Source organism: Nycticebus coucang, chromosome 2 (genome assembly GCF_027406575.1).
Source record: "Nycticebus coucang isolate mNycCou1 chromosome 2, mNycCou1.pri, whole genome shotgun sequence".
NCBI classification, from domain to species: Eukaryota; Metazoa; Chordata; class Mammalia; order Primates; family Lorisidae; genus Nycticebus; species Nycticebus coucang.
Window position 1 is genome coordinate 3,810,284 of NC_069781.1, and position 11,629 is coordinate 3,821,912.

The 11,629-nt window shown below is 56.3% G+C and overlaps 1 protein-coding gene across 4 annotated transcripts in view; it reads left to right on the top strand.

The window, feature by feature from the left end:
* Nucleotides 1-11,414, top strand: part of COL5A1 (collagen type V alpha 1 chain) — a 170,484-nt gene extending 159,070 nt beyond the window's left edge. For 3 of the 4 annotated variants that reach the window (XM_053558706.1, XM_053558715.1, XM_053558735.1), the window contains 2 exons: nucleotides 2,943-3,176; nucleotides 9,069-11,414. In XM_053558706.1, the coding sequence (XP_053414681.1) occupies nucleotides 2,943-3,176; nucleotides 9,069-9,215 (381 nt within the window). In that variant the 3' untranslated portion in view covers nucleotides 9,216-11,414. Of the gene's footprint in view, nucleotides 1-2,942; nucleotides 3,177-9,068 lie in introns of those variants that run through there. The other variant, XM_053558724.1, reaches the window with a different exon arrangement.
* Nucleotides 11,415-11,629: the final 215 nt, after the last annotated feature.

Below are 11,629 nucleotides of genomic sequence, written 5' to 3' on the forward strand. Positions count from 1 at the left end.
TATCTCATCCCCTTGTCAGCGGTCCCCAAGGCATGTGCTGACTTCTGGACGTAGCCGGTTCCTCTCCTGTTGCTGTGCTGTGGCCTCAGGCACTTGTTCTCCTTTCCCTCCGTGTCGCCCCATCTCCCCCTTGCTCGTGCTCTCTCCAAAATGAGCTACCAGCACACAGAAGGACCTGAAGTGGACAGCACTCAGGGGTGGGGACCATGACCAGGGCCGCTTGGCCTGGGTGGACAGAGGGGTGGGGAAGGAGCTGGGAGGCGGCAGGGTCCCTTCTGAGCTCCTGCTGGTTACCACCTGCCTCCTCCTCCTCTGATGGTGCTTGGTCTCCAAAGATGACCCCTCACCCCACCCTCCAAAATGTGAAAATGAAAGCCACCCCCTTTCCTCACTCAGAGGAAATGGTTATAAAACACTCACAGCAGCTGTCAGCCCAGTGGCCCTCTTCTGACCATTACGTCTCAGATAGTGGCGGACGTTCAGGGCCTATCTCGGGAAGATACCTGCCAACGATGAGGTCTTCCCACGTCCTCGTCTCTAACTCTGAGACAGATAGTGGCCGCAGCTCCTCTTCAAAGACCAGGCCTTGCCTAGGCAGGGCGGCCACACATACCACATTCAGATAATGCTCTGGGCTCCCACATGGCCAGTGGGTGCTGGGGCTTCAGGTCCTTCTTGGCCAGGGCTGCCACAGCCTGCCCCACAGCATGCCTCCTGCTCGAGTCAGTCACATCTCCTCCCAGGAGGAGCTCCGGAGGCCCAGACTGCCGGTTGGTATTCAGTTTTCCTCCTCAAGGTCCGCCTGAGCTTCCCTTCCCATAACCACAGTGTGGAGAGTTGCTGATGGCTTGGGGACCCAGTGTGTTCCCACAGCCCTGCTGGGAGTGAGTGGCCTCCCCGGTCCTGGCTCTTCCCTTCTGGGCCCGCCTGGTTACATGTATTAAAAAGCAGGCTACGAAGTGTACTTGCCGCCCTTCTCACCCCTGCCTGGACCCACGGGCTCTGTGACAATATTGATTTCAATTTTTTTCATGTCCAATGCAGGGGACAGGGGTCAGAAGAAGAGTATTGGGGCGGCAGCTGCCCCGGGGTGGGAACAGCTGGTCTCAGATGCTGGCGTTTGTCTGCTCCAGTCCTCGACGGGACAGGCCAGGCCCTGCTCAGCCAGGGCTTCCTTGCAGAGAGGGCTTCAGGGCCTGCCTGGGGGGCAGAGAGACACAGGCCTCATTTGGGGGGCTAAGAAGTGTCCTCGTCCCTAGCACTATTGAGTGTTTCAGAAAGCTGGAATTTGTGAAAAAGATATAAAACTTGAGACTCATCTCTCAGGTCACCCTGCACCAGCCCCCGTCAAGCGGGATGGCCCAGTGCGGGTACCCAGCTGGTGACGCTGGAGAAGCCACTTGAGAAGCAGCACGCCATCTTTCCCTGGTGCCTCCCCTAGACTTGCTGTAGTTTGGGTGGCTCTCAGCGTGAGTCATGTCCCCAGAGTCCCTGCAGCCCCTTCGGCGCAGCCAGGCAGCCAATGCAGCCCCCAGCTGCAGACCTGCTCACTGCCCTGGGAGGCCAGCCCTGGAGGTGGCTATGCTAGACGCTGTGCTGTGAATCCTGTGCCTCCAGCCATCATCACAGCCTGCCCTCCTCAGGCCGGCCTTGCTGCCTAGAGGCTGAAGGTCTTGCCGCAGCCAGCCCCAGGGCCCCCCAAGGCCTCAAGCCCCTCTAGCTCCAGCTTCTCATGGCTCCCTGGCAGGGCCTTGCCTGTCCTAGGTGTCGGCAGTGGACCTTCCTTTGTTCCTATAATCTCAGGAGCGCTTCGTTCACTGGCCATGGGACACACCTGGCTCCTCTCCACACCGGGCTCACGGTCCAGCCACAGGGACACACAGGGCACTGGGACCCATAACACAGGAGTCAGGGCTGGCTAGAGGATGCGGGGGTCTAGGGGATCAGAGCAGGGGGTCCACAGGAGGCATAGAGGAGCCTGGGAGTGGTTGTCTGGGGTGTAACTCTTAAGGACAGTAGTGGCGGCACATGCCAGGGTGGGCAGCGTTCCAGGCAGGGAAGAGCCCTGCGGAGACTCGGGCACAGGGAGGGCACAGGGCTGCCAGGGAGCAGGAGAAGTACCCAACTCCGGCAGGGTCCCAGAGACTTCCTCCTAATCCTGCTTCATGTGTTACTGGGGAGGCAAACCTGGCCTGCGACTCCAGGGCACCTGGACCAGTGTTTAGGGTGCTGAGTGTGCAGGCTTCAAAGGTGGGAGGCTCGTCTTAATACAAGATATCTTTGAGAATGGGTCTGCATTAATTCAACACATACAAACCAGGCAGAGCCCGGAGTGCCATCTGGGAGGAGCCACCGGGTGGCACAGGGGAGAGGTCTGTGGGTGGACGTACAGGAAGCACAGCTGTTGTGGGCACTGCAGGGGGTGCTGGCCCAGGAGACCCTGGCCGCACGCAGTTCATGGAGCAGCAGACCTCTCTCAGGCTCCGCTGGGCAGCTGGCAGAGGGTGCTGGGGCCCACCGTCCCATCCTCCCTGAGCTTACAGCCTGGTAGGGAAGACATGATGCTATGAGAGGCCAGGGTGTGGCAGGGCTGCCCTGGAACAAGTGCAGGAGCATCTAACCCTGGTGGGCTTCCTGAAGGAGGCACCATGGGCGCTGAGCCCTACAGGATAAGCAGGGGTCCCCAGGCCTAGAGGAGGGGGTGGATTATTTAAGACCCTAAAGGAAATGAGACATGGTTCACTTTGCTCCTGGGAGCCCCTAAGACAGCTGGAATATGCTGGCTCAGGGGTCTGCGGGTGCAGGGGGTTTCCAGTCAGTGTATTCCAAGAGATGGGGCACAGGTGAAGCCTCGGGCAGTGCGCACTTGGGGCTTTGCTCCCGTGTGTGTGTCCCTGCCCTGCTGACCCCTCTTCCTTTCTGCCCCCTCCCCTCCCGCACAGCTCTCCTATGTGGACGCCGAGGGCAACCCTGTGGGTGTGGTGCAGATGACCTTCCTGAGGCTGCTGAGCGCCTCTGCCCACCAGAATGTCACCTATAACTGCTACCAGTCGGTGGCCTGGCAGGACGCATCCACAGGCAGCTATGACAAGGCCATCCGCTTCCTGGGCTCCAACGATGAGGAGATGTCATATGACAACAGCCCCTATATTCGCGCCCTGGTGGACGGCTGCGCGGTGAGTGCCCCACCACGGGGATGCCATGGGCCCATGCCCCGTGGGGCCCACTGCTCACCTAGCACAGGCTATGGGGCACCTGCTGGCGGGGCAGGGAGGGCCAGGAGACGCCTCGTCCCCAGGCAGCCCTGGGGTTGTCGGAAGACTTGGAATCCCAGGCCAGAGTATCTGGAAACTTCCATAGTGCTGTGGGTTAGGAAGGAAATCTGAGACCTAGCAGGAAACTCCAGAGGCCTGGCTTACCTCACTGTCCTAAACTTGGGGCCTGTGTCTCCTTAGCAGCTCTTTTCTGGGAGGGGCCAGGACTAAGTCTGGGTTTGCTCCTGAAACCATGGCCATTGCGGAGAGGCCCTGCAGACCCTGAGAGTGATGGCAGCACCCGCCATGGTCGAGGTCCCCAGCTCTCCTGATGTCCGGCACACGCAGTTTCCCCAGGGGAGGGGGCTCTGCCTGAAGGCAGAGGAGCCAAAGTCAACAGGGAAAGAGGCTCGCTCAGCTCATGCGGCCAGTCAGGACTGGTGCCAGTGTCCAGCCCCACCTCACTGCCCCCTCTGGGCGCCTTCTCTGTGTGCCAGTCCTACTCTCTGTCCAGAGTGACGGGGCTCACCTCTGCAGAGGCTCTGCTGGGGCTGCCCAGGCTTCTGTCTGCCCCAGGCTGTTGCACAGATCTAGGATGCGCCCTTGTGTCCTGGAAATGTGCCCAGGCCTGTGTAAATCCTTGGACGTGTCCCCTTTGTGTGGACTTTGAGAGGCTGGAGGTGGGTTTCCTGTCTCTTTCTGACGTCAGTCCCCATTCTCACTCCACCTGCTCTTGAGAGGCTCTGCCCACAGCACCCACAGGGACTGAGGCTAGCATGGCCCTACCACGTCCATCTCCCTCCATGTTCAGGGCCAGCCGGCCGGCCTCCCTCCAAGCCAGCAGCTCCTTGGTGCCCCCAGAGCATCATGGAATAGTTCTGTGAGCAACGCTGGGCCTGGGGAAGTGCGAGAGGGTGGTGTGGACTCAGGGCAGGCCTGCCTAGAGCCCCTGAGAGTAGGATTGGTGCCAGGAAGATCCAGGCTCCAGTCCTGACTCCTCCTTGCCCAGCCCCAGGGAACACCTGGCCCTCAGCCCTGATGTTCCGCTCCTTGCCCCTCAAACCCCAGGATTAGCTCTGACCACCCCCAAGGGCTGCTCCCAGGTATATAGCTGTACTTAAGACAGGCGGGGCAGCCCACTCCGCAGGAGTGTCTTCACTCGAGGGCTTGGCCTCCCTCTGCCACGCAGCCCCCAAGAATTTGTCTGAGTCAGCACTTGGGGGTCTGGCTGTGGTGTGTACAGAGCTCATCTCTGTGTGAGGTTGAGGGACCCAGTTCCCTGAGGAAAGGGGGTCCCAAACACTAGGGGATCTTAACTCCAGCATCTGTCCCTGTGCTGACACATGCCTCAGGCTGCTTCCTGAGTCCAAATGAGGACAGCAGCAGCACCTGCCTCACAGAGCTTCTGGGGAGCACATTAAATCATGTCTAAAAGAGTTGAGAATTTTATCCAACCCACCACAAGTCCCGGATGAGACCCAGCTCCTGTGACTATTTCTAGACAATGTGGACTCCCAAGTGCAAGGGAGTAAATAAGGAGGTGACAAGAAACCAGGAACCTATAGAGGAGAGGCAGGGCCTGAGCAGACAGAGCTCTGAATTTGGCTTTGAGCTTCCTGGCTTCCTTGGCAAAAAGGGAAACACTCTGGTTGGCCCAGGGTGTGTCACCTGATGAAGGGAACAAAATGGCTTTCTAGAAGAGAATGTTCCCTGGAAGGCAATGGAAAAATCCATCCCATGAAGAATCTTTGCAGTTAGAGAGTGACCAGGCCCCCAGCCCCCTGAGCTGGCTCAGACAGGCTCCCACCGCTCTTAAGAACTTCCTAGAAGAGTCAGCTTCTTTCATCCCAGTTTCTCTTGAAGCTCATACCCCTAATCATTCCAAAAGCAAAACCGGGAAGTCCCAAGAGTTCTTAGTGACAGTGTCTGACCCAGAACCTGCTCTCCGGGCCCTGCTCATCCTGGGACTGGGTCCTGCTTGGGTCTTCTTGACCCCACAGCAGATAGCTCCTTTCTCGGGCCCAGCATCGCCTGGTGAGGTGGGTGTGCTGCTGGCTTTGGGGCTGCATGGCCACTGGTGTCTCCAGCCTCTGTGTGTCAGATGCCACTGGAAACATGCCCACTTCTGAACGAGAACCCCTGATCCTGATCTTCCCTTTAGTTTATAGGTGCAGAGCTCCGGAGAGGTGTGTGGACTTCCCCCAGGTCCCTTGGGTATGGCAGAGCCGAGTCTCCCAACTCTCATTTCAGCATTCTTCCCTCCAGATCCCCTTCCTGACGTAGCTATACCTTGAAGGCTTCCACTGACAGGGATCTCACCACCTCCTGAGATAGCCCAGGTTGTAGTTGCAAAGTCTCAGTACTAGGAAGCTCTTCTGGAAGCTGAGATAAAGTCTGCTTGTCCATAATTCCTCCCATCATGGCCTTGCTTCACTCCCCAAGTCAAGCAGAGGAAGTCTAGTTCTAGGGCAGCATTTCCCAGCCTCAGCAGTCTTCACATTCAAGGCCAGGCGATTCTTTGATATGTCCTGTGCCTTGTGGGATGTTTACCAGCAGCCCTGGCCTCTTCTCATTAGATACCAGCAGCAGTCCCCTGCCCAATTGTCTCCAGACGTTGCCTGGTGTCTCTTAAGGGCAAAATCCCCCCCCCCACCCCCCCCCCGTGTAGAACTGCAGCTCTGAACAAAGAATGGTCAGAGGTCTGAAAGGGCCTCAAAGGGCTTCCCCTGCTAAGGGCCTGAGCCCCTGGCCTCTGGGTCTCACCTGTGGAGAAGCTGATGTGGGAGCAGCGGGGCTCCATAGACTGGAAGGAAATCCCGCAGAGGGAATGGCACTGGCAGAGGCGTGGAGGTGGGTGCAGGGGCGTCCATGGGGAGCTGCACACAGTGAAGCCAGGCTGGACTCACGGGGCCTCGGCCCACCCATCTTCTAAGTGTCTGTCATTTAATTACTGGGCTCCTAGGAACATCTGTCTCAGCCCCTGGGGACCTGCTGGATCCATACTTTAATGGTAACCAAGGAATTGGAAGTTCATTGTGGCACCATTTGGCTGGGAAGCCTGATCGGCGGGGCTGCCGAGCTGGCCCCATGGAGAGGCACAAATCACCCACAAGAGGGCCAGGAGCCACGCCACATACATCCTGTTGTTTGTGCAGCTTTGTGTGACCTCTGGGGGTTGTTGCTAGCCTGTAGTGGTGCCTTTGGAATAGCGGGGCTACGGGGTAGCAGGTGTTAGATAGGTCCCCTCTAAGCGCCATGGTCATTGGAGCAGAGGGGCCCCCTTGATGCCGTGCAGTCACTGCCAGCTTGGCACATGTCCTCTGGTGGTGAGAGAGGCTGCTGCTGCCCCCAAGGAAGACTGTTTGCTCACCCTCCTGGGGCAGGGGATAAGGAGGGCCAGGCCCTCACTGGCTTGCTGCCCTGTGACTGAGGTCGCTTGGCTTCCTGTGACAGCATTGCCTCCCCACACTTGGCCCCGGGAAGGCCAGGTCAGACCATCTCATTTGATTCCTCAGGTCAGACCGAGGTAGGGAGCAGAGGCCAGAGGATGGGTGCTCAGACAGGTAGAGGTGGTCTCTGGCCCCTCTTTGCTGGCTGGACTGCAGGGCAAGGAGATTGGTGGCCTCTCAGGGCTGGAGGGATTGGGGGCCTTGCATCTTGGACAACATGTCCTGCCCTCTCCATCCCAGCAGCTGCACAGCTGCAGCTGGCCCTGCCGTCCTTCTCCCTGGGAATGGAGGGCTATGACCACCCTTCAAGCAGGCTCGAGGCCACAGGGCATGGGCTGCCCCTGACACTCAGGGTGGTTTGCATCTGTTATTGTTCCTGAGCTGCCCTGTGATGACATCCTTTGAGACAGCATCTCTCCAGGGCTGGCTGTGAGCCGCATGCATCAGAACTGTGGAAGACACTTTCCAAAACACAGATTCCTGATCCCACGTGAGACCCTGTGACTTGACACCTCTGATGAGGGTGCCGAGCCGAGCAGCCTGGCAGTTCCCTGGAGAGCCCATGTTCTTGCTGCTGCTCTAACCCAACTCTGAAGGAGTTCCAGCCCGACCCAGGAGTGTCTTTACCCAGGCGGGGGCTCGGGAAGGACCAGGTCTCGGGAGAGGTCAACGAAATTCGCAGGTGACGTTGGAGCCTCTGGAAGCTGGCACCAGGCAGGCAGGGCAGATGAGATGCGTTTCATTCTCCCGCCTCCTCTGTTAAGGTGGCATCCCCACGCTGAGGAAACTGAGTCCAGAGAGTATATTGGTTCTCTATTGCTTGTAAAAAATTGACCCTCAATATTTATCAGCTTAAAAAAAAACCAGATATTTGTCATTTCACCCAGTTTCCAGGAGTGTCTTAGTAGTTCTTGCCTGGGGTCAAATCACTATAGATCTGTAGTTTATAAATCACAGGCGTTCACTTCTGACAGTTCCGGAGGCTGGAAGTTTGAGGGCAGGGTGGTGGCGGGGGCAGGGTTTGGCTGTGGTGCAGAGAGAAGGCCTCTTTCACAAGGGCCCTAATCCTACCTGCCAGGGCTGCACCCTCATAGTCATGACCTAATCACCTCCTAAAGGTCCCACCTCCTAACACTGTCACCTTGGGGACACAAACACAAGGCCACAGCAGTGGGGGTGTGGGGTGTGTATTCCTGCGAGACCCTGCCTTCTTCCCTAGCCAGGTGGGTGAACTGCGGCAGAGGCAGGCTTGATGTTGGGGTCTCTGGCCTTGGAGTCCGTGCTAGGACCCTCTGCCTGGTGTGTCCTGGAGAAACTTGCTGGTTCCATCTTGCTCCTCCCTCTGACAGCTTCTTCTGAGACCCTTCCTGGGCCCAGATCTAGCTGAAGCTTTACATCTTCTCTCTGTCCAGGGCAGTGAAAGGCCCCTGTCCAGCACGGGTTGGCAGGCAGTGTCCTGTGTGGATAAGGCAACCTTGTCTGAGGAGAAGCTGATGGGACAACAGAGCCAGTTCAGTCTCATTCATAAGTGTCCTAAAGGCTCAGAGTTGAGTCTGGGTGGCTTTGGGGACCAGATAATTTCACATCTTTGTTCCCTGTGTTCTGGGAGATGTGGCTTGAGAGGGAGGCGGCCTCTCCTGGTCTTCCATCCTGTCCCATGGGGTTGCACTGGCCTGAGACAGGGGTGGGAGCTCATGCATCCTGAAGGCCTCTCATTTGGTGCTGTGTCCCTGTCACTCCATGCCTCAGTTTACCCATACTCTGGACCCCTCTGTGTGAGGTCTCCGCCCCTTCCTTGTGAACATGAAGAATCTTCTTTCTTCTTAGCGACCCAGCCTGCCGAGTGCCCAGGGCAGGGCCAGGCTCCGGGGTGTGATGAGGGATCGTGGGGCCCCACGCTTGGCCTAGGGCTCTGTTGGTGGCATTTTGAAATCCTTCACTTCCAAGCACAAGCCCGTCATTTTGGTTCTGTGGTGGCCCCGCCTATCTGTAGCAGGTGCCTTGCTGCAGAACATGCTGCCAGGAGGTTCCCAGTGGGGCAGGGCAGGAAGGGCTGGATGGGCCGAGACCCTGCCCTGTGCCTCCCAGCTGTGCAGGAGTTGAGGCACCTCTCTGTTGCCCTCGAGGACTCCTGGGGTCGAGGACTCCTCGACTCCCCTCGAGGATTGTGGGGATCACCACAAGACATGGCCAGGCACGTTCCCACCAGCACTTACCCAAAGATGAATCCTGCCTGCCTGGGGGTCGAGGCATGGAGGCAGATACCCATCAGGGTTTTGGAGCCAGATGGGGTGATGGGTGAGGGTTAAACCCCATGAGGCCCCCCTGTTCCTAACCGCCATCCACCTGTCTCCCCTTCCCCCAGACCAAAAAGGGCTATCAGAAGACCGTGCTGGAGATCGACACCCCCAAAGTGGAGCAAGTGCCCATCGTAGACATCATGTTCAATGACTTCGGTGAAGCATCACAGAAATTTGGATTTGAGGTGGGGCCGGCTTGCTTCCTGGGCTAGGAGCCGCCGAGCCCAGGTCTTCCATGCGCAACCTCGTGACCTCAGCACGTCGTTCGTGAGTGTCCTGAACACGCTCCGATCCTGGACAGTGAAGGTTTCTCGCTCCCCTCCCACCCGACTTCATCTGTGCCTCGGACCACGCGGTGCTGGACCCCAAGCCCCCAGAGAACAGAGGGAAGAGCCGCACCCCTCCCCGGAGCCGAATCACATGACCTAGCTGCATCACGGCCTCGGGCCACGCCCAGGTCTGTCCACGCCACACGCCACATGGAGGGCGGGGGCCGCACCCTGGCTCCCGAGCTCCCCACTGTCCCGTTCCTCAATAGTTTGCAGGGGGGTAGGGGTGGGACCGCAGTGTTTGGATGTCACTTTTTTATTTTTAAATTCAACTTGAAGATGTGTATTTCCCCTGACCTTCCAAAGTGTTCTGAGGCAAGCCCCGTAAAGGTCACCCACCGTCACCAAAGCCTCTGTTTTTAACAACCCTCAACACTATCCATTTCGAGGCCAAATGTCATTCCACGTGTGCCTTTCCAATGGATTAAAGGTGCTTATGTTTTTGTGAGTTCTAAGTAAATATTTGTATTGTATTGTTATAAATGTTACATGTTCCTGGCTTTCAGTCACGCATGGAAACAGCCTCCATCCCACTGGAGGGACGGGCAGAGGGGGCGAGGCACCAACGCTGGGTGACAGCCCAGTTCCAATTACAAGGAGGGTCTCGCCCCTGAGCCTCCCGCCCCTGCCCCGTCAAGAACGTGCAATAAATTAGAGTGTGCCCCGGCAGCAGGACCTCGCGCTGCGGCCGCCCAGCAGGCCCCAGTACCCCTTTGAGATAATTGTCCCATTAGCTCCAGGGTTTTTTTCTTTTTTTTAATGGGGGGGAAGAAGAATTTGAAACTTGCCTTTTCTTCATGCACTTAGATGAAAACACAGGCTTAAATTAAATTTAATTGCTTCCTTCTTCCATTTTTCTTCCTGCATAGCCTGATGGGAGAATGTCCAGGGCAGGGAAACCACATTTTCTACAGATGATAATTAAATGAAAACTGGTGCTGAATTTTTACACTTCTCTTTTGTGGTGCTATCTGTTTTAAGATCTCCTTGAAGGCAACACTGGGGTACCTGGCTGTGCCTCATTCTCCCTGCTTTCCTCATCCTGGTTACCGCCTCCACGGTCTGAGATTTAGCCGAGGACTTTGCAATAAAGGCAGGTCACCCTCTTTCCCACCGGGCACGGGAGCCAAGTGCTGGTTCTCACGGTCTCCAATTGTGTTGAGTCCACTCCTGAGGCCTGTGATGATCTGAAAACACACACACACATTGTGCATGGTGTAACCATAGCAGACTGTGTTCGGTTGCTGAACGTTTGTGGTGCTAATTTCTGTGTTTGTTCTAAGAACTAAATGGAGGCTGTTGGGTTGTCCCACGCGCTATCTCAGCTGGGCTGCCTTCACTGCAGCCTCGGCAGACAGAGAAATGTGCAATGAACTCTATGAGTCTCTCCAGGGCTGCCAACGGCTCTTCTTTCCCATGTTAGCAATTGGAATTTCCATCTGCAAATGTCCCGGACACGGTGGGTTTCACTGCCCTCTGGGAACCTTCTCCCAGCCATTAAGGCACGGGGCTTCCTTCTGTGGGCAGGAGGACGTGCAGGGGCAGCTGGGAAAGGTGAGCCTCTTACTGTGAAAAGTTGCCCTCGTGCCATGCCCTTTCTCCCCATCATGGGAAACATAGTCTGGGCCCCTGGAAGCTGCCCCAGCTCTGGTGCTGTCCACCCCCCACCTTGCTGGAATGTGATTCCAGCCTAGGCCATCAAAGCAACCCGGGAGTAACAACGCATCACCAACATGGATTTTCTGAATTTCCCTGAAAAACAAGCCTTGCTCTTGCCAAAGAAAAGTCTGGCTGGGAGAGTCTCTGGAGCCCAGGATGCCAGCTTGTGCCAACGACCTTCATCTCTTCAAAAGAAAAGCCATATCTGAGGATTTCATGTGATGCCCTGTGGATCTGTCTAGGTCATGTGATTCTGTTTTGATTTCTCACCCCATCTGATTTGTTTTTTCATTCTGTCATTTTCTTCCCCTGTTGGTCCCTTCAAAGTTGTTGTAATTCGTATCGAAGTTCAAAATGTGTCCCATCCTTCCCAGACCACCTTAGCTACGGTATATTGCAATAAAATTACTTCTTATATTTGCAGAAATTCTTTTGGTGTAATTTTATTTTTTCCTCCCGATATATATAATTGGTCACATATTGGTGAAAAGAAAAAATGGTCAGCAGAAAACTTACGCTGAAGATTCTAGGACATTAGGCCCTAAATATGTCAAATGGCATACTGTACATTTCCTAAAAATATCACAGACATGTCGTGAGTTTTAACTGTAATGCCACAGGATAGGGTATTTCAAAAT